This window comes from Hydra vulgaris, chromosome 01 (genome assembly GCF_038396675.1).
Source record: "Hydra vulgaris chromosome 01, alternate assembly HydraT2T_AEP".
In the NCBI taxonomy this organism is placed as follows: Eukaryota; Metazoa; Cnidaria; class Hydrozoa; order Anthoathecata; family Hydridae; genus Hydra; species Hydra vulgaris.
The window spans coordinates 72,467,629-72,491,951 of NC_088920.1; the positions used below are offsets into that span (position 1 = coordinate 72,467,629).

Here is a 24,323-nt window from a genome sequence, read left to right on the forward strand (position 1 = left end):
AGTAATTTAGTTCAGCTAGACATTTCTTATAATTTTATTTAATTGACAAATACATTTACTTTTAGCACTTTTAGCCAATAATTTCCACATTAAAAGATATTTTATAGAAAATGGTGAAATTTAATTAAAGAGGTTGAATTCCTTGCTTTTACACTCAAATACTGATTAAGAGCAATTAAAATAACAAAATTACAAAAAGAAACTCATCAGGAACTAAATTTTCCAGACACTAAGCAAAGTAAAAAAAAATTAGCAGTAACTAAATTTAGTTCCACCATAAATAAGTTACCAACCCTAATTTTCAGGTATTGTTTTTTTGTGTAAGGGTGGTAGAGGGGATTATTTTTAAATGTGAGGTTATCCCCATTTTAGGAAATTTCAAAATATTTTAAACTAAATTTTTACAAAGCAGGATTTAAAAATATATCACATTATTTGTGTTAGTCATTTTATTCATAATAATATGGGTAAAAAAATATTTCGATGAAATTACTGTAAGATAAAAGTAAAACTATTCTAATTAATTGTGTTTAGTAATATTTTGGTATCATTGTTCAAGAACATTTCTTTTTTGAAGTAAATTAATACCAATAAACAAAAATGATTTTTGACAATTTTTGGAAAACTAAAAACTTCAAATTGCTTTTTCTCCCTTGGATGTCGGTAAAAGATTTTGAAAATTTGCCAGGTAAGTCACCTATGTGTATATAACAAGACCCCAAAAGGGTTTTTTCGGTGCTCTCCAAAAGTAATAATGTCCAATATTTACAGGGTGTGTTAAAGAAGAAAAAAATATCTTAACGAATAAAAAAAAAGAAACTAAACTAAAGCTAAAACACACACACCACACACACACACACCACACACACACACACACACACACACACACACGCACACACACATATATGCTTTTTTTTAAAATATTTTCTAAAGGGGGTGTTTTATTTGAGCTCACTTATTTTTATAGTTTTTTTGGAGAAACTTATTTTTGTGCCTGTATTTAGAAATCAATTTGAATTTTTTGATTAGTAAACATTCTTGGTTTGCATGTGTAATTATTTCAAATTTTTGTAGGTATAGTATGCATTTTAAGAAGTATGGTTATATGCAGATGCTGTTTTAAGGATGGACCAATTCAGTATAAAATCATCAATATTTTTCTCTTCTAATTCCCATATGTATTTTGACAGTTTCCCATATGTAGTTTGACACTTTTCCATATGTATTTTGACAATTCCCATTAGTATTTTGTCTTTTAAATTTTATTTTGAAAGGATTGCTTATGATTGGCAAAACATTTTTTCTATTCACCCTCTGTTAACCCAATACATTATTTATCAGGTACATTCTTAGAGGAAGCAACACAATTATATACCACATTTTTTGATAAACAATTTCCACTCATTGGACAATTGTTTTTTTGTTTACAATTACAATTTTCTGTCAAGCATAAATGTGACTTTTTATAATTCTTTCCATATTTTTTGTGCAACTGTAGCTAACTTTAATTGTATTTATATAATAAAATTTTATGTAATTTATTAGAGGGCGGAAAATGCTTATGGACCAATCTTAAAAGCACTTTTTCTTTTAAAACATTTAAAAAGATAAAAAAAAATTTTATGCTTTTAAATGTATTAATTTTAATGGTTCTTATATTAAAATTTGTTAGAGAGACTTGTCTTAGAAAGCCATTGTTAATAAAAATAAAATAATTTTTTATTTTTTAATAACATTTATTATAAAAAATACATTCTCAAATATTTTATATAATATATATTTAAAAAATTATATACAACTGTCAATTATACTTTAAAAAGAAATCATTATCAGTAAATTTTTAGGAAGTTGATGCCAGTGTTTCACAGGAAGACATCTTCCTGTGAAACACTGGCATCAGTTGTTTATCTTTTGTTTTGTCATTAGCCTTTTTTACTGTAATTTTGCAAAGGCTATTTTAACAATTCGAATACATATTGATGTTCTTTCCTCAAACCCTTTCTTAAAATATTTTTAAATAATGGTAATAATGTAGTAGTAGAGCTCTCACTTCTTAAGGAAGAAGTTCCGAGTTTGATCAATACAGTAATTCAGCACTTAACTTGTTTCTCTGTGCAGCGGCCTTGTTTGTCAAGGTTTGTGTTTTGGAGTTATAGAGTTGAGAGATGGTTGTAACCACAACTAAAAAGTAGCCTCCTCGATTGTTGTGGCCTTCATGACCTTGGGAAGATTTAAAAAAAAAGCTGATAAAAAAATTTCAGTATATTTTTAAATGGGTTAACCATAAATATTCACTAATCTTATAAAAGACTCACAGTAATCTTTTTTATCTGAGAGTTCATATTTTTTAAATATTTTTTTGCCTGTAATTGATCTCTTTTATTTCTAATCATCCTGATTCTTACTAATCGTTTAAAGTTTTACTCAGATTCTAGTTATTTATTATTTTTACCTTTAAACAAAAATATTTTTAGTAATTATTTAAGTTAATAAAACTAATAATCTAATAAACAGGCAGCAACTTATGGGCGACTAAAGATCTAGTTATTTATTATTTTTACCTTTAAACAAAAATATTTTTAGTAACTATTTAAGTTAATAAAACTAATAATCTAGTAAACAAGCAGCAACTTATGGGCGACTGAAGATCATGCCATACGTTCAAACAGAATATAAACATACTTAAATACATAGTGACTTACAGGTGAACTAGAGGTTAACCAAGACAGTTGAAAAACTCAATATACAATATCAGTAGTATTGTTTCATTTGAATCCTGTCGATATAAATTTTATTTTGTTTTATAAGAATCTTGTTAAAATAAAAAAAGTTATATAATACTCTATAATAACTAGAACAAATTGTTTGTTTCTAAAATTTCTATAAATTATTTGTTACTAAAATATTGCCTTAAAATGTAAGGAATAAATCATCAACAACAGGTTCCATTTGAAATATTGTGATTGTTATTTTTATTCAAAAAGGCTCATGTCCATCTTGTCAAAAAGGCTCATGCCTATCTTATCAAAAAGCTCATGTGGGCATCTTATGCTCATATGCATAAATCCTCTTTTCTGACAACAACTTTAGTCAGTTCTTCCACCAAGTTTTTTTTGAGCAATCCTTATTAAAGTGCCGAGACAAGTTGTGTTTATTTTAAAGAGAATGATAAAAAAAAATGTTTAGGCAGAATTTTTTTAAGTAAAACAAAATAATAAATGTATACCAACAAAAACAAACTTTGTTGTTTTATTGAAGCTCGCCGTCTCCACAGTAGCAATTCTCTCGGAGTCTTTAAAATATATGCCGCAATCTACAGACTTTATAATTTATTCAGACGCGTTTAATTCCAAAGAGTTTTAGTAAATGACATCATTGTAGAATTTTTTTTTTGAATCAATATTATTTGTTATTGTTTTATTTGTTTTTTAAAATAGCGTTTATTATCAATTGTATGAGTTTCCTATAAATTTTATAGTAAGCTAAACATAAGAATATTTTTTTTATTGAGTGGGAGAACCAAATAAAATTAAGATTTTTATATTACACTCTTAAATAAAATAAATATATAAAAAAGTCATTGATCACCTTATTATATATTCTGAATCTTTTTTTCTTTTTCTGTAAATAATGCGAACTTTTTTTTAGTTTATCTGAGCCGTTTATTGCTATGATGTTTTTGTTCTCCTATTGAAATGACATTTAAAAAACTTTTGAATTTTTAAATAATAAATAATTTTGGTAAATGACATCATTTATTAAAGATTTCCGAATTCTTTAATTTATAGTTAGAAAATATTATTAAGTATGTCAATTTAGTGAAAATTGATAAATTTTGATGATTTGCATATAAATATTAAAGTAATTTTGTATTTTGAATTTGGATTTTGATAACTAAACGATTAAAATGTCAGCAACTCCATACCGATTCAAACCTCTTAAAAAAGACAAAAAAAACCTGTATGGATAAAAGAAACGAAATAGTTAACAATCGTATCAGCATTGAAAATTTGAATTTTGATATTGGTAAAATGTCAAAGTTAAGCCGTTTAAGTGTTGGCGCTGAATAATCGTGTAAATATGGATATTGTAAAACTATGCCACTTGAAAAAGAATATATTTGTTGCGTTGAAATAAAGGAAATAAATATCACCGCAGTTATTACAAATTAAGTAACATTCATTAAAATATAAACTGATGTGCACAGTATTAATAATAGTAATAATAACAAACATTAACTTTTTTTTACATTATGTTAAAAAAATTTTTTTTTTAAAGATCATCAATGCATAACAGAGCATAAAACAGACAGCTTTTTATTAATTAAAGCAATAAATAATGTTTTAAGGCAATAATTCAAGACAGATGGCGGTTAAGATTGTTATTGTGTTTAGGCGCGTGTTAAAAAACATTATGTTTAATATTTCCTAATTTATGTCGTATTTGGCAAGTATTTTACATTTCTCTTATCTAACAACTGGCAAAATTGACAATGAAAGGTTTTTCTTTAAACAATTTCAATTTCAAAATTGACTTGGTAATACTACACTTTTTTTGCAATCTTTAACAGTAATTATTTAACTTTAAAAATAAAATAAAATGAGTAATACACGTTTTATAGAACAAATTTTATTAAATTTATCTCGCTTGATTAAATAAGTATTTTGAGAATATATATAACTTGATGAAAAGTTTAGCAAATTATGGGGTTGTACATAATGTACGTACGCCTGAATTTCAACCATTCTCCCCCCCCCCCTCTATTCCACATTTTGCTACCGTTTTTTTGAGCACCCTCTGTCTCCCTAAAACTATTTACGCTGTTAACCTACCTACCCAATGTTTTATGAAATTTTTTTTACATTAGTGTCTCGGTATTTTTATAATTGACCCCCTGGCCTCCTTCTCATATACGCTCTTTGCAGACCCATCTTCCCCACCCAAGCGTACGTACTTTATGAACAATTCCTAAATGCTGTTAATTAAATTTTTATAAGGTTAAAAAATACATAATAATTTTTTTAACAGAACCTTTTACGGATGATAATAATTTATTAGCAATAAATATAACACACAATTAATTTACAGCATTAAACAAGCTTAAAATGTCTGAAATATTTTATTATTATTTTTAATGCGAACTTCGTAAAAATAACAAAAAAATAATAATTTGAAATAACTAAAAAAATTCTATAGTAATTTATGATTAAAAAAAAACTTTTATATAATGATAAGTAAGTAAACAAATTCTTTAATAATCTATAATGGAAAAAAAACCCTATAATTTGCTAACAAAAATTTTTTTTCAAGATTTCTTATTGAAATTATACAATGACGTCATTTACTAAAACTCTTTGGAATTAAATGCGCTTGAATAAATTATAAAGTCTGTAGATTGCGGCGTATATTTTAAAGGTTCCGAGAGAATCGCTACTTTGGAGATGACAAGCTTCGAGTAAGACAATAAAGTTTGTTTTTGTTGGTATACATTTATTATTTTGTTTTACTTAAAAAAATTCTGCCTAAACATTTTTTATCATTCTCTTTAAAATAAACACTACTTGTCTCAGCACTTTGGGATCCTTTTAAATCAATTCATTTTGTTTATCTCTCACTAATGGTTTTATATGAATAAGAATCAGTCAAGATTCAAAATAAGTTTGTCACATTTCATTTTGTATTGGTTAAAGTTGCTTTCTAATAAACAAAATATTTTTATTAAATAAATTAAAGATTATTTAACTGTAAATGATTTTTGCATTGTTTTTAGAATTTATTACTAGAGTTGTTTCATAAGCATTTTATCTTGTTTAAAATCTTTTCATACTTTATTCATTATTACCTTACAAATTATTTTGCTGCGGAAAACTTATTGCTTTTGATAATTACTTTAGTTCCTTAGTCATCCATGTGTTTGTTTTTATTCTATATTTGTGTTTCAGAAGAAATAATTTGCACACTGTTTCATAAATAATTGAATATTCTATAATAACATTGTGATGCACATATAATGATGTAGAATTTTTTTTAAAAACTTCATTGCAGTCAACAGGGTTTAGAAAGTTTGAAATTTCAGTGTATTCGTCTTTTTCGTAGGTATTTCATTTCCTTTATTGTTAAATTGCTTTCCTTCATCTAGGTTCAACTTAAAACATAATGACATGGCTTGAATTAAGTGATCGCGAATTTGCAATATATGGAATTTTTTCTGGTCATTAAATTCATAAATTATTAAAAACTGTAAACACTGTTTTAATGAAACGGTCAATTTATCATATTGCAAAAATTAATGAAAAAACAAAACAATAAATTTACTGCTGCCAAAATAATAACAGTCAAAACTTACATATTTTTAATTGTTGTTTTTTTAAGCACCAGGTAATTTAAGGGTTATAAATAAAAAAAAATTACAAGAAAAAAATAATTATTACTAAAAGTCCGAAAAATTTGTGCGCTAATTTAAAAATCAACCAATAAAAAACAAAGCTATTTGCGCATCGTATTAAACATTAATATTAATTTTTGTTTAGGAGGAAAGTTTAGAGAATTATTTATTTAAAAATTTAAATGTTTTAAATTAGAACCTAATTAGAGTAATAATGAAAAAAGATTTATTTTAAAATAATTCATTAGAGTTTTTTTGTTTTGCTTTAAAATTATTATAAAAAGTTTAACTTAGTTTTTTATATATTTTTAAACTCCTGCCTTTAATTTTGTATACATATCTGCAAAAGAGTTATAAGCTATGAGTTATAAAAAATATTGAATAAGATTTAAATAAGATATAAAAGTATTTTGTATCTTTTTTAACAATTTCTTTTATATAAAATATTTATATATCACTGCAAAGTTCCATTAGACTGTTGTGATTAGTGTTTTTTAATAATAATATTGTACTTTATAGTGCTTTCATTTTGTAGTTTTATCTGATAATTTATAAAATAAATTAAAATATTAAAGTTTAAATCATAATTTTTAATAATAATAAAAATTATAGTAATAATATGGTTTTTACAACAAGATTTTATATCATAATTCAAGATCAATAGAAATATTTATTGAAAAATAGCTATTGAGTTAGGTGATCAAAACAGAGTTTTAGGGTTTTTAAAAAACTAAAAATTTAAAGACCAGAAGCATTTCCAGATATCGCAATTTGCCTCACTTAATTAATAAATCCAAAACATTATTTAATGATTTGTATGAAACATTAGGTTCTCAAGTTGAATAAAATTTGAAATGGTTATTCAGCTTATCTAAAAACCTTTAATTGTAAAAATTTGTTATAGAAAAATAGTTTTCAAATTTTGTATAATTTTTCCTTTAAAGAATTTAATCGCTTAATGCAAAGTTAAAATAAAAAATCTTTAAAATATTTACTCACAAAGTCAAGAATGAAAAAAAAAGTTCAGAAAACTTACACAAAGTGTTTGTTGCATTTTGTGCCAAGTGTTAAAAAATGTTATGTTCATATCTTAAAAAAGCCTTAAAAACTAAGTTTATATTTAATTAAAATTTCTAAATATAAATAATATTATAAGTTATATTAATAATTAAATTTATATTTAATTAAAATTTCCAAGAAAGTACAATTAGCTATAAACTTTTCTAAGAAAAAAACTTTCTTAAAATAAAAAATTTACCCTTAAAACAAAAAACAATTTGATTAAATTACTAATATTTTAATATAAGTTTATTGTTATTTTTTATTAAGTTGTTAATAAACATGGAAATTTCCAACTTTTAGATTTTTTCTTTTAAATGAATAATCTGGTCTGACCATTTCATTTATTGTTGATGTCAATAAAAAAAAGCACTCTTGTAAGTGACATATTAAGTTTTGCATTTTTTCTTATTTTAGTTAAAAAAAGAGTTCATTTTTTAAATATAACAATCAAATTTGCAAAAAAAACAACAACTAACAAATGTATAAATATTCAATATTAATATTAATGTATAAATATTCAATATTAATATTGTCAACAAAAAATATAAAAGTATCCATTATTATTATTATTATTGTCATATATTGAAACTAATTATTAATAAATACGTTTTTATTATAAGTATAAAAACATCAAATAATATGCTGAATATATAAGGTTTAAATTTAAAAATTTAATCTAAAAACTCTTTTAAAGTTTAACATTTTTACTTTTTTTGAGTTTTTAAGGGCATTTTCAAACAATCGGCGCAAATAGGAATTTACATATTAACTTTATACCAATGTTATTACAAATAATGGAAGGTTTTTTATCTATACCGGTTGTGCGCATTTTTATTGCTATAAAAAATTTAAAAATTATCCAGAAATTTTTAAAAACAAATTGCTCTAATAAATCTAAAAATTGACAGTTTTTTTTGGGTTTAGTGAAAATAAATACAAAAAAAAAATAAATAATAAATTTGATTTGCTTATTGCCATTGAAAATAATATACAGTGTATGTATTTTTTAAAATAAAAGTAGTTTTTTAAGAAAAGTTTTATTTAAAGTTTGAAAACATTTTGTTACAACGATCCAGTATAATAAGCATAGCTTAGCATAAACTCAAACATAAATTTATAAACTGAAATGCAGTGCAAATCTTTTTTTATAATCAAAACAAATTAAAAAAGGTTAAATAAACTTGTGCATAAATTTATTTGTTTGTTCAATGAAAGCACATGCATGAATCAAATCAAATATTTTTATTACAAAAAGTAAAATAATAAAAAAATTAAAATTGTAAACCTAATATTAGGCTGAAAACAGAGAAGTTAATTAACTTAAACAGAGAAGTTAAACAATACAAACAAAAAATATATTAAAGTAAACATCTCCATAAATATTGTTTTTGGTAATTTTAATGAACTAATTCTAATTTCTATTTTTATTTTGTAAATAAACACAACTTGTCACAACTAAATGCTATATGGGCTTTATTTATTAGTCATATGTTGTTTCAGTCATTTAAGTTTTTATTTGTTTGTATTTTTGCAATTTTAAAATTGTTTGCACATAACAATTCTAAAGTATTTATGTTTGTCAAGACTTGTGTTTCGGAATTAAAAAATTGAGAATTTCAAACAGGAATTTTTAAATAAAAAAAAATTAGCCACTTTGACTGTGATGGCCCTTTGGCCATGGGTAGGTGGAAACAGTAAAAAATAAAAAAAGTTTAAAATAAAAATCATTGCTGCAACTAAGATTATTAGGGCACAGGATACAATCAGTTTTGGGTGCTTTGGAATGGTCAATTTAAGTGTGCTAAACACAATGTTATGCAATGATTTATCACCCTAAAATAAGGTCAGCCGGTCTAGCAATTGTAGTGGAACTGCCCATGATCAAAAATTGACTTTGAGATGTAAGACAGTACGCTTCACTTGCTTCTCTTGGCTGCCCTTATTTCTCTTTGCTACTTAAACAAAGTAAAAATTTTACAAACCTTTTTTTTAGTGATTCGAAGCGATGGCTCATATGTTGAGAGTCGTGTGAACCCTTTTGGAAGTGACTTTTTTCTATCGGGTACATTTCTTAATTTCTCACAAGTGTTCTTTAGCATAAATCTATAAGTTTCATTTTTCTCTATAGTTTGCAAGAATCAATACATATATCTACATATTTTATTTACTTATTTTTATACATATCATTTTATATTTTAATACATTACGGATTTATATATATATTTTTTCAAAGATATCATTTTTTGTTTCTTCATTAGTTGAAGTACCTTATGTACTTCTATTTCCTTAAAAGCTTTAAATGTTTTAACCCGGGTAAATTTAGTATTAAATTGAAAAATTATTCCACTTTATGTAGCAATCAAAGAGATTATTGTTAAATTAAATTATACAATTAAGTTCAAAACTGATTTCAATGTTAAATTTGATTTTAAAGTAAACAAACCCTGATTAGCATTAAAATGCTGCTATTTTCACCAAATAATCGTGGCGATAACAGTAATAAATTATACCAACTATTTTTACTTTTAAATAACAATAGTTAAATAATAGTTCAAAATGTTTAAATAATAAAAACATTTCAGAAACTTTAAAAGTGCAAATTTAAATCAAAGTCAAATGTTTAACTAATTTTATTTTATAAAAAGTAAGTTAATTAATTGCATATAATAAGTTCTATAATTATAATTTTTATTTTATATATTTTTTCATTATATAATTTTAGGTAAAAGTTAGAAATCACATATTATATTTATTTTAACTTTAATATCTTATTCATTACCAATATAAATTATTTATTACTAATATAACATATTTATTACTAATATAACTTATGTATTACTAATATAACTTATATTAAAAAACACAGGTTTTTAGCATGTGTGTAGTATAACTAAAATGCTTATATGGTGTAATAAATATCACACAAAGGTTTTTATTAGTTTAGTTAATTAAAATGTTTTAACTTTTTAGTAAATATCAAAGACTTTTTTTTATCTTTTTACTTCTTTTGTAAAATGTTTATGTATTTTTGACAATAATATTTGTTATGAAATATGAACTGTGTTTTTCCACTATCACATTTTATTTGTTTTTCAAAATAACTTCAGATATTATAGTTGTTTACTTGTTTCCATATTTGATTAGTTAAGATAATTCATATTAAAAATCTATGACAAGCCATGGTAGTTTTGTTTTTCGATTTCCTGACTATATTGTTTATTGTTTATTATAATTTTGTTTCTTTTATGATAAACATTTTTTGCGAGCGTTCTAGATTTATAATTGTTGATTAGTCTAGTTTAAGGATTTTCTGTATAACATATATCAAAGTTAATTACTTATATTTATAATAGCTTATTTATTACTAATATAAATTTTTACTTAAAATAATTTATTGCTTATATAAATTAATTACTTAACTTAAGAAAGGTTTTGTTAAGTTAAACTTGGTTGATGCAAGGCATACAGTATCATACAAAAACAAGTGTGAAAAAAAGTTTCAAAAAAAATCAGTTTGTTTAAGTTTTTCTTGTGGTTCTTTTTATAGAATTGAGTTTATTCAGTTTATACAGGTTCATAGTACCTCTGAGGCTTGGCATATCTCTAAGGCTTAACATTCATCATTCTATAAAATAATTAATCTTAATCATGTCCAACTTTTGCTTTCCCTAAAGTATCAGATAATCACTTTATCATATATTTTTATCTCAGTAGTGTTGATAATATTGTCCATGCATCTGTTGCTATTGTTTCTTCAGGGAAGAATTTTGAGATATGATCAGCAAGCTTTTCTAGCTGGTGTATGATATCTTTAAAGTTATTATTAGCATCAAACAAGATGCTAGCTTGGTATTTATCTAAAATTCCATCATTTACAACTAGCCTTAAGGATTGAAACATTCACATTTCTGATACCAATGATCAACCATTTTAAAATGATTTTATCTAAGTTTGCAAAGTACCCTTAAATGCTGAAGTTTTGAATTGTTTCCTTTTTAAGTTTGCAAAGTACCCTCAAATGCAGATGTTTTAATTTGTTTTCTTGCAGCATCAAAGAATGTTTTCCTGTTTTTAGTATGGAATGAATATTTTTTGAAAAATATAAAATCTAACTGTTTTAAAATTTTGAACTTTTACTGTTAAAGAGTTTAAATTATATTCCCTATTAATAAATTATTTTAATAAAAAAACATTTCAATAATAGCAGTTGCTAGTTCACTTTACCTCATTTATTAAATAATATTAGACAAATAACCATAATATGAGTACCAACACTAACTTATGACATTTGCTTTTCTAAAAAACTCTTTGTTTAAATCTAATCCTTCTCTAACAAAATAAAAATTTTAAATATATAATAATATTTTACCCTTTGTGGTCACTATTAAGGAGGTATTTTTTAAAAACTATTTAGGAAACTCTTTTTTTAACCCTTCAACAAGGTCACAGCACTGACAAGTAAATTGATAAATTTAATAAAAAAATTTTTTTCTGGTGCCGAGCAAACAATTTATTTTTTGTATAGCATTTCTCATTTTGATTCCAAATATGTAACTCTTTTTTTACCATCAGGTCAAGTTGTAAAGATATTTAGGTTCAAATCTTAAGTATTTAGGGTAAAGTCCCTAATATTGTCGAAAAAAAAGTTATTCAAAAGTATGTCAACCTGGGTCTCAAAAGAAGCGTATTTTCATAGAGATTTTAGAAAACATAAATAGTTTTCCTTAAAATTTATTGACAAAAAAATTATGTAAAAAATGCTAAAGACTCTTAAAAAAAAGTCAACAGAATGTTATTCACCAAAAATACACAAAATACTTATTTTTATTACAAATGAATAACATTTTTAAAATCTCTATGAAAATACGCTTCTTTTGATTTAATGTATAACTAATTACAAATTTAATTTTTATAGTGTGTTGAAACTTAATTAATTGTACATACATGGAAACATAAAAAAAATTTGAATGTTTTCAAAACATCTTAAAAGCTGTGGCCAAGTTGTTGCAACTCTATATTATTTGGGTGGTCAGGAGTAGAGTGTGATTACACCTGCTTCACGACCAAACCTGATAATAGTCAGAGGTATTTCTTAACACACACAGACACACAGAAGTTTCTCCACCATCTCCCAGATAGTATCATGCTCAACTTGTGTCTCCATGCAGCAGTCTTATTTGTCAAGGTTTATGTTTTAGAGATTAAAAGGTTGAAAGGAGGCTGCAACCACAATTAAGGGGCCTTCTTGAATGTAGTTGGCCTCTAGGCCTTAATTACGAAACAAAACTGTTTATTTTTTTGAATAATTTTATATATAGTTTTGTACACTAAAACCAAATAAAAGTTTCTTTAAACGCTTTTTTTTTCCTTTCTTTTTTAATTCACCTTTTCAAGTCCATGAAGGCTGCTACAGTTGAGGAAGCTACTTTAGTTCGAGAAACAAGTTGAGCGCAGTACTACCAGAGACATGGCAGGGATCAAACTCAAGATTTTCACCCACTAAACCTGCACACCAACCACTCACCCTCTACTTTCCTCATGATATTTTCCACCTAAAATTTTTAATTTTTAAAATTATAGTTTTTAATTAAAACAAGAAAGACTTACTTGATTTATATTTTTGAAATTTATTGTAAAAATTAATTTTAATGACAAAAAAGAAAATAAATGATTGGTATAAATTGAAAGTATTAACGCTAACTGGGACTAAACTAAGATTTAGTACTAAGAAATTCAAAATTAAAATTATTTGAAAGGCTATAGTTTCAAAATAAAAATATTTAAAAAGTTATCACGAACAGATACCTAAATATGCACTTTTTTGTAGAATTCCAAGTCATTATAAGATGCATCAATTGTGTTTGTATGCATAAGTCACCTTTTTCATAAAATAGCATAGTAAATTTACAAAAACATGATGATTTCTCTGCATAAATTTCTTCATACTTCGCCAATTCAGGAAAAAGAAAAAAAATTATTTGTACAAAATTGTACACACCCATCTAGCATGATAGAAGGCCCCAGGCTTGTGCCACTGTACATTTATTTGTTTTGCATTCAGTAATTTGGTATTAGCAAGTTAGCAACTTTCTATAATATTGACAACAAAATATTATTTATCTCTATTAAAATATTATTTATCTATGTTTTTAGACATTTCTGGTTAAGTAAACCAAACAAAATTATTATTACTTCTGCTTGTTTGATCTTAAAGACTGCATCCACGAAATTAATTTTTCTCTAAAAGTGGTATCTGAACTTAATAAAAGTTCAGGTTACACTTCATTTTTAAGGTGTCTAAAAGGCATGTAATTTGGAGATTAGCTTTCTCCTTAAAAATTATTAAGAGATGATTATATTAAGTAAACAGACTTCTCTCTCTAGAACTCTTCACTACAACTTTTAGAACAGAAGACTCTTTATAATATATGGTGTCTGCAGGCACACCGAAAGCAACTTTATATTTAAATGTTCTTCAATCATCTTTACAAAAACATTTATCTAGCCTGAGTTTATAGAGTTGAGTCGAAAATCATTGCCATAAGTGTTTTTCTAGTTTCCTGGTCTTTACAGCCTCTATGTTTGCTGTTGCTTGACTTTGCCCAGTTCTATCAGGAATCTTGGACACACAATAATTTTCTTTCAGGCACCCTTTGTTTTCCTGTTACTACAATAACAAAGCATACTACTTTACCTTCTGCCTCGGATATCAGCTTTGATTGTTCTTTAATGTCATCTAAAATTTGCTGTTGAATTTTATTGCCTGATCTGCTTGCTGTGCTTTTTGAGGTATTTATTATTTATAGTTATTTCATCCAAATTGTGACCTAATGCTTCAGCTACAGCTAAAATGATTCCAAATCTTTCTCTGTTGGATAGATTCAACCTATCAACCATTAAAAAATTTTTAGAGTGTTTTAATAATTTCAATTTTTTTCTTCTGTCTAGTAATAGCACTTTCTTTTTATCAAAAGTTTTGTCTTTATCATCAAATTTTGGCTGTACATTGAATCTTTCTTTTTTTTCTTTTCTTTTCTTGATTTCTTGTTTTTCAAGATATTAGTTTCTGCTTTTATTTTCTTTGATTATTTTTTTCTCCTTTTTACTTTCATAGTAATAATATCTAATGAACCCTAAAGTTATTTTTTCAATGGACACTAATCTAAGAGAAAATTTAAATCTGATATTTGACTATAGATGTCATCAGAGCTCTCTTTTCTAATCATGATGTCATGAGAGGTATCTTTTCTAATCATGATGTCATGAGGGGTATTTTTTCTAATCATGATGTCATAAAAGGTATCTTTTCTAATCATGATGTCACGAGAGGTTTTCTAATGAAATCTTTAGCACTTAAGTCTACAATATCAAATAGAGATGATAATTTATTAATAAAACTCAGAAGTTTATTAACATTTCTATTTTAAATTTTTCAATCAAGTTCTCCTGAAGATGTATCAGATGTAGTATCATTTTAACAGTATTTTTTTCTGTTTTGTTTGAATTCTTGTTGTTTTCCAAAAAACATTGTGTGTATAAAAATGTTACTGTTACACGCAGTACCAGGAATTAGCTTATAGCTAATGTTTATAACAATATAGATAAAAGAGTTTTGCAACTCAGAGTTTCATGTGTTTCCACAATCATCTGGCAAGTAGCAGAAAAATTAATTTTGCTACAAAATTTTGTTTAGAAAATTACTGTTTTTATTTAGTTTTTGAACATAAACTTGTAAATAATTAGTTGGTGCAAGTTGTTTGTTAGTAATTAGTTCATAAAACTGATAAATAAAAATTTATAATTTAAGTTATTTAATTTTAATTAGACTGTTAAAAAATAATTTGTATTTACATATTTAAAACTTAAAATGAGGTAAAATAATTTATGTTGAATGCATAATTTATAAATAATATTAGATTTTTAAGAAAAAATTTAAAAAAGTTAAAAAAAAAGTTAAAAAACTATTAGTTAATGTTGTTATTTAATAAGGTTTGTAGCTAGCTATTAGGGTGGGGCAAACTTTGGTTGCCTCATGCAGACAATAGTAAATTGATGCTCCCCCATCAACTGATCAAGAAAATTGCTGTTTTTAATTTTTAGTACCATGTCTAGGGGTCGCAACTTTGAACAAAATATTGTAAAATATTTATCCTAGTACAATATTATGTTTTGTATTATTTGTGATTCTGAATGGCTAATTAATGACTTGTATGTATTGAAACCTGTAGGTAGTAATAGTTAATGTTAGTTTAGATTTATGTTTTGCAACTTGGCAGTAGCAAGTTAGGTATGGCTAGCTGTAGCACAAGAAGTACAAGTCGACACTCAGTGTTCGGTTTTTCAAAGGAACTGAAAAAAAATATGCTACTGACATGTGAAGACATTTTCAGTGCATATTGTTTTTACCAGAAACAGCAGTCAATCTGTTAATGACATTGTGAGAACTGTTGCAACAGACTTGATTGAGATCTATAACACAGCTAGCATACCTGCGATTGCGTTCGATAGTGTAATGAAAAAGGTGAAACGGCTAATTGACAAAGAGAATGATCTACGAAAATATCCTGATGCAAAGCGAACTTCTGAGACATATCAAAAGATATTGTCAAGTTTCAGCAATTTGTTTGACATTTGTCCATGTAAGTGCGTTAGTGCTGGAATTGCAAATAGAGCAGATTGTAAATGTCCAGTCGACAGAAAGATTCCTCTTATTGAGTGGAATTTCTGGGTTGACCAAAACACTACCAGAAAAATGGTGATTGGAAATATTGGTCCAGTGGTGACAGGTAAACTGCAGAAGTCAAAAGAAAAAAAAAGTAAGCGGCAATGTTCCTAGAGAAAACGAAATTGAAAACCGTTTAATGCAGTTCTACTTTTCAAGATTTTGATAATGTTGATATGGAAAAAAGTTCAGAAAATCAAGACACTGGTGTTAGCTCTATAGACGTTTCAGAAATCATTATCCAGAACTGTGTAAAGCTATTGATCGCTCTAAAAGTAGCAATCGTGATGCCTGCTTAATTGTGGATTCTGCCTTGAAAGACCTGTCGTCAAAGATCTGCATATCGGAAGAAGTCAGTTGTGAGTCATGCAGAGGAAAATCAAGAAATTGTTTGTCTTGGTTTTGATGGTAAGATTGATATTACTCTTACTCGTGTAGGATTGACTCGACGTAAGTTAAAAAAAGAACATTATGCTTTGGTTTCATTTCCAAACCGAAACTTTCAATGTTCGACATTCCCATGTCGAACATGTTGTTCCAGCATCAGCCAGATCTGACAACATCTCAAAAGAAATTTTATCGGTTGTTAGAACTACTAAATCAGAAACAACTTTAAGAGCACTCGTTTGCGATGGAGCCAATGTTAATGTAGGAAAAAGTAATGGCATAATCCGAAAAATTGAACAATATCTACAAAGACCACTTCAATGGTTAGTTTGTATGCTGCATACAAATGAATTGCCTTTGAGAAAACTGATAGAAGTTATTGATGGGAAATCTACTTGTCCAAGAACTTCCAAAGGACAATTAGCAGGCGTGATGGAACTTGATCCTCAACATAAACCTATAATTGATTTCTTTCCTGTATCAGGTTGCGTTGCTGAGATTGATGAGACCGTAATGAGTGACCTGAGTACAGATCAGGTGTACCTGCTTAAAAAATGTCTGTTAATTCAACGTGGTTACAACGCCAGTAACAATTACATTGACTATTACAAAACTGCTCAACCTGGTGCAGTCAGTCATGCCAGATGGCTAACTAAAGCCAACCGTTTTTTGAGGTTGTATGTTTGCGAACAATGTCCTTCCCATAATCTTCGACATATTGTTTCATTCATACTGAATTTCTATGCACCGTCATGGTTTTATATCAAATCTCATCCGACATGCCAAGATGGTACCAAGAATTCCTTCTTCATGTTGTCGCTTTACCAGAAACTTGACAAGCCTGATCAGGAGATTGTTGCGCCAGTATTGCAAAATAACAACTACTTTTGTCATCCGGAAAACATCTTGGTGGCAGCTGTTGGTGATGATGATGGAAATATCAGGAAATTCGCTTGTGAAAAAATTCTGCATGCTCGTAGTGAACATTCCGATGATAGAATTCGTTATTTTGACAAAAGTTTGATCAAAATTAACTGCACGTGCAGGCCATACTTAGACATGATCGACTGGAACAAGGCCATCTTTGCTTTACTTCTGGATGACGTCACGTCAGAAACAATTGTTAGTCATTCAAAATTTATTCTACCTAATTTACCATGCCATTCGCAAGATGTTGAGAGAAATATCAAAGATGTATCGGCGGTCTGCGGTAAAGTTTATGGACACGATTCATGCCATGGTGTTATCATTCAAATGAAGAAATCGAGAAAAGACTTGCCTAGTTTAGAAACTAAAGCTGATTTCCTACTATAAGTAAGACACTTATACTTAACATTAGTATGCTTGATATTTGTAATGCATGCCATGTTGGTTACTTGCTTTATTTTCTTACGAAGATGTGGAATTAGAGGTGAAAACCTATATGCGAGATAGGCTCGAAAGTGCCATAATTTGCAGACTAAGTTGCTAGAAAACAATGATGTATATTATAAATCAGTTTTTTGTGTAATAATTACTTTCATATAAAGCACTGATTTTCATTTGTCTCAGACCCTAATTGGAAAATTTGTTATCTTTTGCCCCACCCTACTAGCTATGTAATTTTTCAGTAAATATTTGTTTTCATAATAGCACTTTGATATAAATTCAGATCATTCATCAGGTTTCAAATAAGAAATAGTTTCAAGTTTTTCATTTAGGCAAAGGTGACATTTTTTTGAAATGTTTAAATAAGAGGGAACAGATTTTAAAATAGACCAGGCAAAAGTGGGGGTTTTGTAAAGTTTGTTTTTTAAGTCCCAAACATAGATAGATAGGTTCATTGCCTTTTGATTATTTTTGATATATTTTGGTATTTGATATATTTTGTTCTTGAAGGACGACTTGTGGTTGTAATATCTTGTTTTCCACTCACCTTTTGTTAATCCGATGTACACTTTTTTAGCAGTGACAATGCATTTGTATACTACATTTGTAAATCTACATGTTCCATTCATCAGGCAATCTAGCTTATTTCTGCAGTTGCATTCTTGTTAATTACCTTTAACTCTTGGAGAAAAAGGGAGGATTAAACCATATGATATTTCGTTTTCTATTTCTTTTGGTTGGTTTTTGCTTGATGGTGAACTTGAAAGCATGATTTTTGTATCCTGATATTTTTAGCTCCTTCTCATATTCAAGTTTAGCTAGGTTAAATATTGTTTCCTTATATTATATTATATTATATATATACATACACACACACTCTTAGTCGGCGTTTACGGGGACATGATTTTTTTGGTTCTCGTAACACACTTTTTTTTTTACTTTTTTCTACTATTTTTATCATATATAATTTAAAAAAAATTTTTTTATTTCTTTTTTAATCTATACATATTTAAATTTATTATTTTGTTATATATATATATATATATATATATATATATATATATATATATATATATATATATATACATATATATATATATATATATATATATATATATATATATATATATATATATATATATATATATATATATATATATATATATATCTATATATATATATATATATATATATTAATAACAAAACATCAAACAACACGAATTCTTTTAATACAAATAATAATTTATTTTGAGAAATTTTCACTGGGTTATGGACACCAGCATCATCAGCTCTTAAAATATTACAAAATTTTTTTAATGTTAAAAAAAACAGTTTAATACATTTTTTAACTGGTGTCAGCAGTTGAATGGCTTCTTTTTCCTTTACGCAAAAATATAAAAATCAGAGTCCAAAATTTACTTTTGACAAATTGCCTATTATCGAGATTTATTCCACCATTCGATGGGAAACATTTGTGCCTCTGTATTTCGAGTGCTTCACAAACTTTACAATCGAATTTTTTTATTTCAACTTTAAGAGTTTTAGTTTTCTCCCAATTTATTTTTTCAGAGCAAAACTTGCTATGTGTGGCAATTGCTGATTGATGTTTGCCATCGTTTAATGTTTGCTATCCTTTAAACTTTTTTGGTGTTGTTGAGTTCTTGTTCTAATTTGTAACTTTGTTTCCCCTACATATTTTTTTGAGCAATTGCATTCAACTAAATATGTTCCAGGCTGGCTATTTTGGGGCAATCTAGATTTGTTTTTACATGTTAGTAATGTTCTTAAATTAGAATTTGATTTAAAAATTACTCTATATCCAACTTTTCTAAATATTTTCCTTAACTTTGTTGATAGTGAAGGTATCCACGGTAATGATACTTTAATTGTTCTTTACAGACCGTTTTTTCCTAATTTGATTTGCAATACTTTTTAGTTGGTTTTTTGGTGTACCCATTTTTATTAAAAACTTGAATAAGAAAGTTTATCTCGTTTTTTAAATGTGTAACACTGCATATGGAGTATGCCCTGTGAACATAACCTTTGAATATTGCGCATAAAATTTTGTGGTCATGAATTGAGTGCGGTTTTATTTGAATATTTGTAATGGCTTCTTTTCTGTAGACTTTAAACTCATACTTACCTTTACTGTTATTTATTTATGTTATATCTAGGCAATTCAGAGTTTTGTTATGGCTTTCTGTCTCAATTGTGTATTGTATTGCAGGGTGTTGTTTATTTAAGATTATTTTGAATTTCTCTGCTTCTTGGATGTTTGAAAATCTAGCATGGCTATCATCGACGTATCTTAGATAGGATTTTAAGTCGAGAGGAGGATTTAATGTCATTGTAATTTTGAAAGCGTTTTCTTCGTGATATTGTATAAAAAGATTCTGCCAATACAACCATGAATGAAAGACCAATAGGACCAGAATTCTTCAATTCATGGATCTCGTTGTTCCACAAAAAATAGCAGCGATGTAAAAAAAGCTCTATAAGTGTTTGTTTCTGATATAGTAAGCTTGGTAGAACATCTGTAGGAATCATCTTTATTTAATTGATCTATAAGAATTAAAGTAGCTTCTTTAAGTGGAATTGATGGATACAGGTTTATTACATCGAATGAAACTTGGACTTCGTCTTCGTCAACATTCCATGAGTTTGCTTTGCTAATAAAATCAAAAGAATTTTTCAAGCGTGTTTTATTTTTATTTAAGAAAGGTTGTATTGCTTTAACTAAATAGTTAGATATTTCATAATTAGGTGTGCCGATAGTTGATATAACTACTCTCATAGGGTAAGCTTTTTCAGGCTTGTGAGCCTTAATTAGACCATACATACGAGGTGGGATTGGATCACTTGGATATATACTGTCGTATTCTGTTTTTGAAAATCTTTGTTTTTTATTATATTGTGAGAGAATAGTTTTAATTTTTATAGCATAACTAGAAGTAGGATCTTCCCTTAAAACCTTTGTTTGACCAATTTGGTTGTGAATTCTCTCTAATGCTTTTTCGTGTTCAATTCTCACAAACCCATTACCCTTTTCAAACAGATATATATCGACAAGTTTGTTTTCCTTAATTTCCTTTAGAGCTTTTTTTGCTCTCTTGTTAAGTTTTGGCTAATTTTTTTTTAAGTTCTTTGAAAACATTTTTTCTCAAATCCTGCGCATTTTCAATTTTGTTGTTATATTCTAGCTTTAAAGCAAACGACTCTGTTGTGGCGATAATATCCATATAAGGGATATGTTTTAAAGATTGAGTTTGCAAAGATTGTAAGATTGTTTTAAAGATTGGATACCTTCACTATCACCAAAGTTGAGGAAAATATTTAGAAAAGTCAGATATAAAGTAGTTTTTAAATCAAATTCTAATTTAAGAACATTACTAACATGTAAAAAAAAATCTAGATTGCCCCAAAATAGCCAGCCTGGAACATATTTAGAATGCAATTGCTCAAAAAAATATTGAATGCAATTGCTTAAAAAAATATGTATGAGAAACAAAGTTACAAATTAGAACAAGAACTCAACAACACCAAAAAAGTTTAAACAATGGCAAACATTATCAATTAGCAATTGTCACACATAGCAAGTTTTGCTCTGAAAAAATAAATTGGGAGAAAACTAAAACTCTTAAAGTTGAAATAAAAAAATTCAACTGTAAAGTTTGTGAAGCACTCGAAATACAGAGGCACCAATGTTTCCCATCGAATGGCAGACTAAATCTCGATAATGGGCAATTTTTCAAAAGAAAATTTTGGACTCCGACTTTTATATTCTTGTATAAAGGAAAAAGAAGCCATTCAACTGCTGACACCAGTTAAAAAATTTATTAAACTGTTTTTTTTAACGTTAAAAAAATTTTGTAATATTTTAAGAGCTGATGATGCTGGTGTCCATAACCTAGTGAAAATTTCTCAAAATAAATTACTATTCGTATTAAGAGAATTCATGTTATTTGATGTTTTCTTATTAATATAAATATATATATTTTATAATAAATAAAAGTTACAAAAATAAAAAAAATATATATATTTTTTATTTTGGGTTACTTTTATTTATTTATAAAATGTTATATTTCATTTTTATTATCATCTATTTACAAAAGCAACTAAACGCAGTAATATAAAAAGTAGAAAATACCATTTGCAACTATTGCAATTATTACATTTATATCACAACCGTAATTATTCTACAATAAACCAATGTTATCTTGTATATAAATAATCATGTTCATATTAGTTTGGTCTTGTAAACTTCTTTGAGAATCGACAATCAATCCAGCAGTTGAATACAAGCATTTTTCTGCTACATGGCTTGATGGAATGCAAAAATATTTACTTGTCAAACATTCCATTAGGGAAAACCTTTTATGGTTATTTTTCCAAAAATCTATAGGGTCTTTTTCTTCTTTTTCTGTTTGTAGACAATTAATATAATTATTTACTTCTCTGGCTAAACTTTGATGGCTGCTTTAATCGTAATTTGGAAGCGCAGCTTTAATTTCTTGAAGCAGTAATTTCTTTGGATAAGGATTTTCTTTAACATGATTTACATAAATCAACCATGCAAATAATTCAATACAAACATTTTAATATAAATTATACGTAACAAGCTATAGTATAGAAATTGAATTACAGTAATATAATTAAACATGTCATGCAACTTAGTTTAATTAGTTTTTTTTTAATTTCTAATTTTTATTTTATTTATATCATATTTTATTTATTTTTAACTTACCATCTTTCAATGGTTTATTGTCATTGTTATAATTTACATTGTTAACTGCTGCTTGTGAATTTAAACTTGTGTAAAACTTGATAAAGTTTCTAATAGTATATTAATTACTTCATTATTTGGAAAGATAGGCTTATCAGCTGGATCTAACAGACATGATAATTTGGCTATTTGTGAAAGTTTAAGGCGCTGTTCTATTTTTGAGCTACAAGCTTTTTTTTAGCTTTTTTATCACAGGTAAATCATCAGCATTTGAGAATCAATCCAATTTTTATTTGTCTAATGGTTGAAGAGGGCGAGTTACCCTCACTCACAACTTCTGTCAAGTTTTGAAAAAGTTGGGATTAGTTCATCAAGGTTAACAAGTTCTTTCACTTTTGCATTTTTTCTTAATTTATTATAAAAGTTTACATCATCATTTGTACACAAAATATTATTAATGAGAAAATTTGATTTTAAGCTCAAACATATTACAATATTTTGACATTTTATTTAATCAATATTATGACTTCAGGACATTTGTTTAGACCATCAGAAACTAATACTAAATTCAGCACACAAGTTAAGCAATGTTTTGGTTCTTCACAACCCACCAGTCTAGAAGTCTTTATCATTTTTGCAGCACCATCATCACCAGAAGTCTTCACCATGTTTGAACATTATGCAGACGTAACTCCCCATACTGTTTGCTCAATATATCTTAATAACATCCTTCAGGATGTTATTAAGATATATTGAGAGAGGTTCTCTCTACAAGGTTCAGCAACAACAAATTGGCACAAAACTAAAGTGGTATGTTGAAAGTAATAAAAAATATTACTTTTGGCCAAGTTCTTAAAATATTGTTATTTTTTTCTTTGCTAGAGTTTTTATCAATGACAATTTTGTGCACTAAAAAGAAATGATTTTTCAATTTCAGCAGCAAATACTATCAAATTACAAATTGAGCCAAACAAGAGCGTGCAAAAGTATGAAGAAAATCGTTACAGAATTAAGTGTAAATTTAACATGACCATGACCTTAACATGACCATAGTATTAAAATAAAGAAAACTATAGGTGTTACAGTAACCATTTAAGCCATATTTTCAGCGGCAGTGAGGTTTTAATTAAAATAGCAGCTAATTATGGCTTTTAGTAAACAACTTGCAGTAACTAGCTTGTAATAAAATTGGCAGCATAAGTAGTGGCGGCTAGCAAATCTCTCTCTATATATGTATATATTAATACTTTTAATATACTAAAGTTTATATTTCATTGCTTCACTATTAACTTAAGTAAAAATTAAAAATTTGTGCAAATCATTTTATTATTTAAAAACTAAGTGCTATAATCACAGTGTCACAATCAAAGTCTTACAGTCCACGCATTTTTTAATTTTTCTTAATAAAGAAATGTGTGAAACAGCATACGCAAAATTATTTACTTCTTAATTATATAGGTTATTTATTTAACTGAATGCAGCTATCCTTTTGATTAACTGAATGCAGCCATCTTTTTGATTAACTGAATGCAGCGATCCTTTTGAAAATCAAACTTAATGATCAAAGCTATTATATACAGCATGCAGAGATATTTTTATGCATTAAGTCAATAAGTCATAAGTCAAGTTAGAGGAAAAGGTAGAAAAGTCAACAAAAATATGAGTGTAACTATGAG

At 26.8% G+C, this 24,323-nt stretch overlaps 1 protein-coding gene across 3 annotated transcripts in view; it reads left to right on the top strand.

Annotated features, from left to right (window-relative positions):
- LOC101238714 (universal stress protein Slr1101) overlaps window positions 1–24,323 on the top strand; it is a 49,972-nt gene that overhangs the window by 14,719 nt on the left and 10,930 nt on the right. For 2 of the 3 annotated variants that reach the window (XM_065789119.1, XM_065789118.1), the window contains exon 4: window positions 9,441–9,509. The exons of the other annotated variant lie outside the window; for it this stretch is intronic. In XM_065789119.1, the coding sequence (XP_065645191.1) occupies window positions 9,441–9,509 (69 nt within the window). The remainder of the gene's footprint in view (window positions 1–9,440; window positions 9,510–24,323) is intronic. 3 annotated transcript variants of the gene reach the window in all.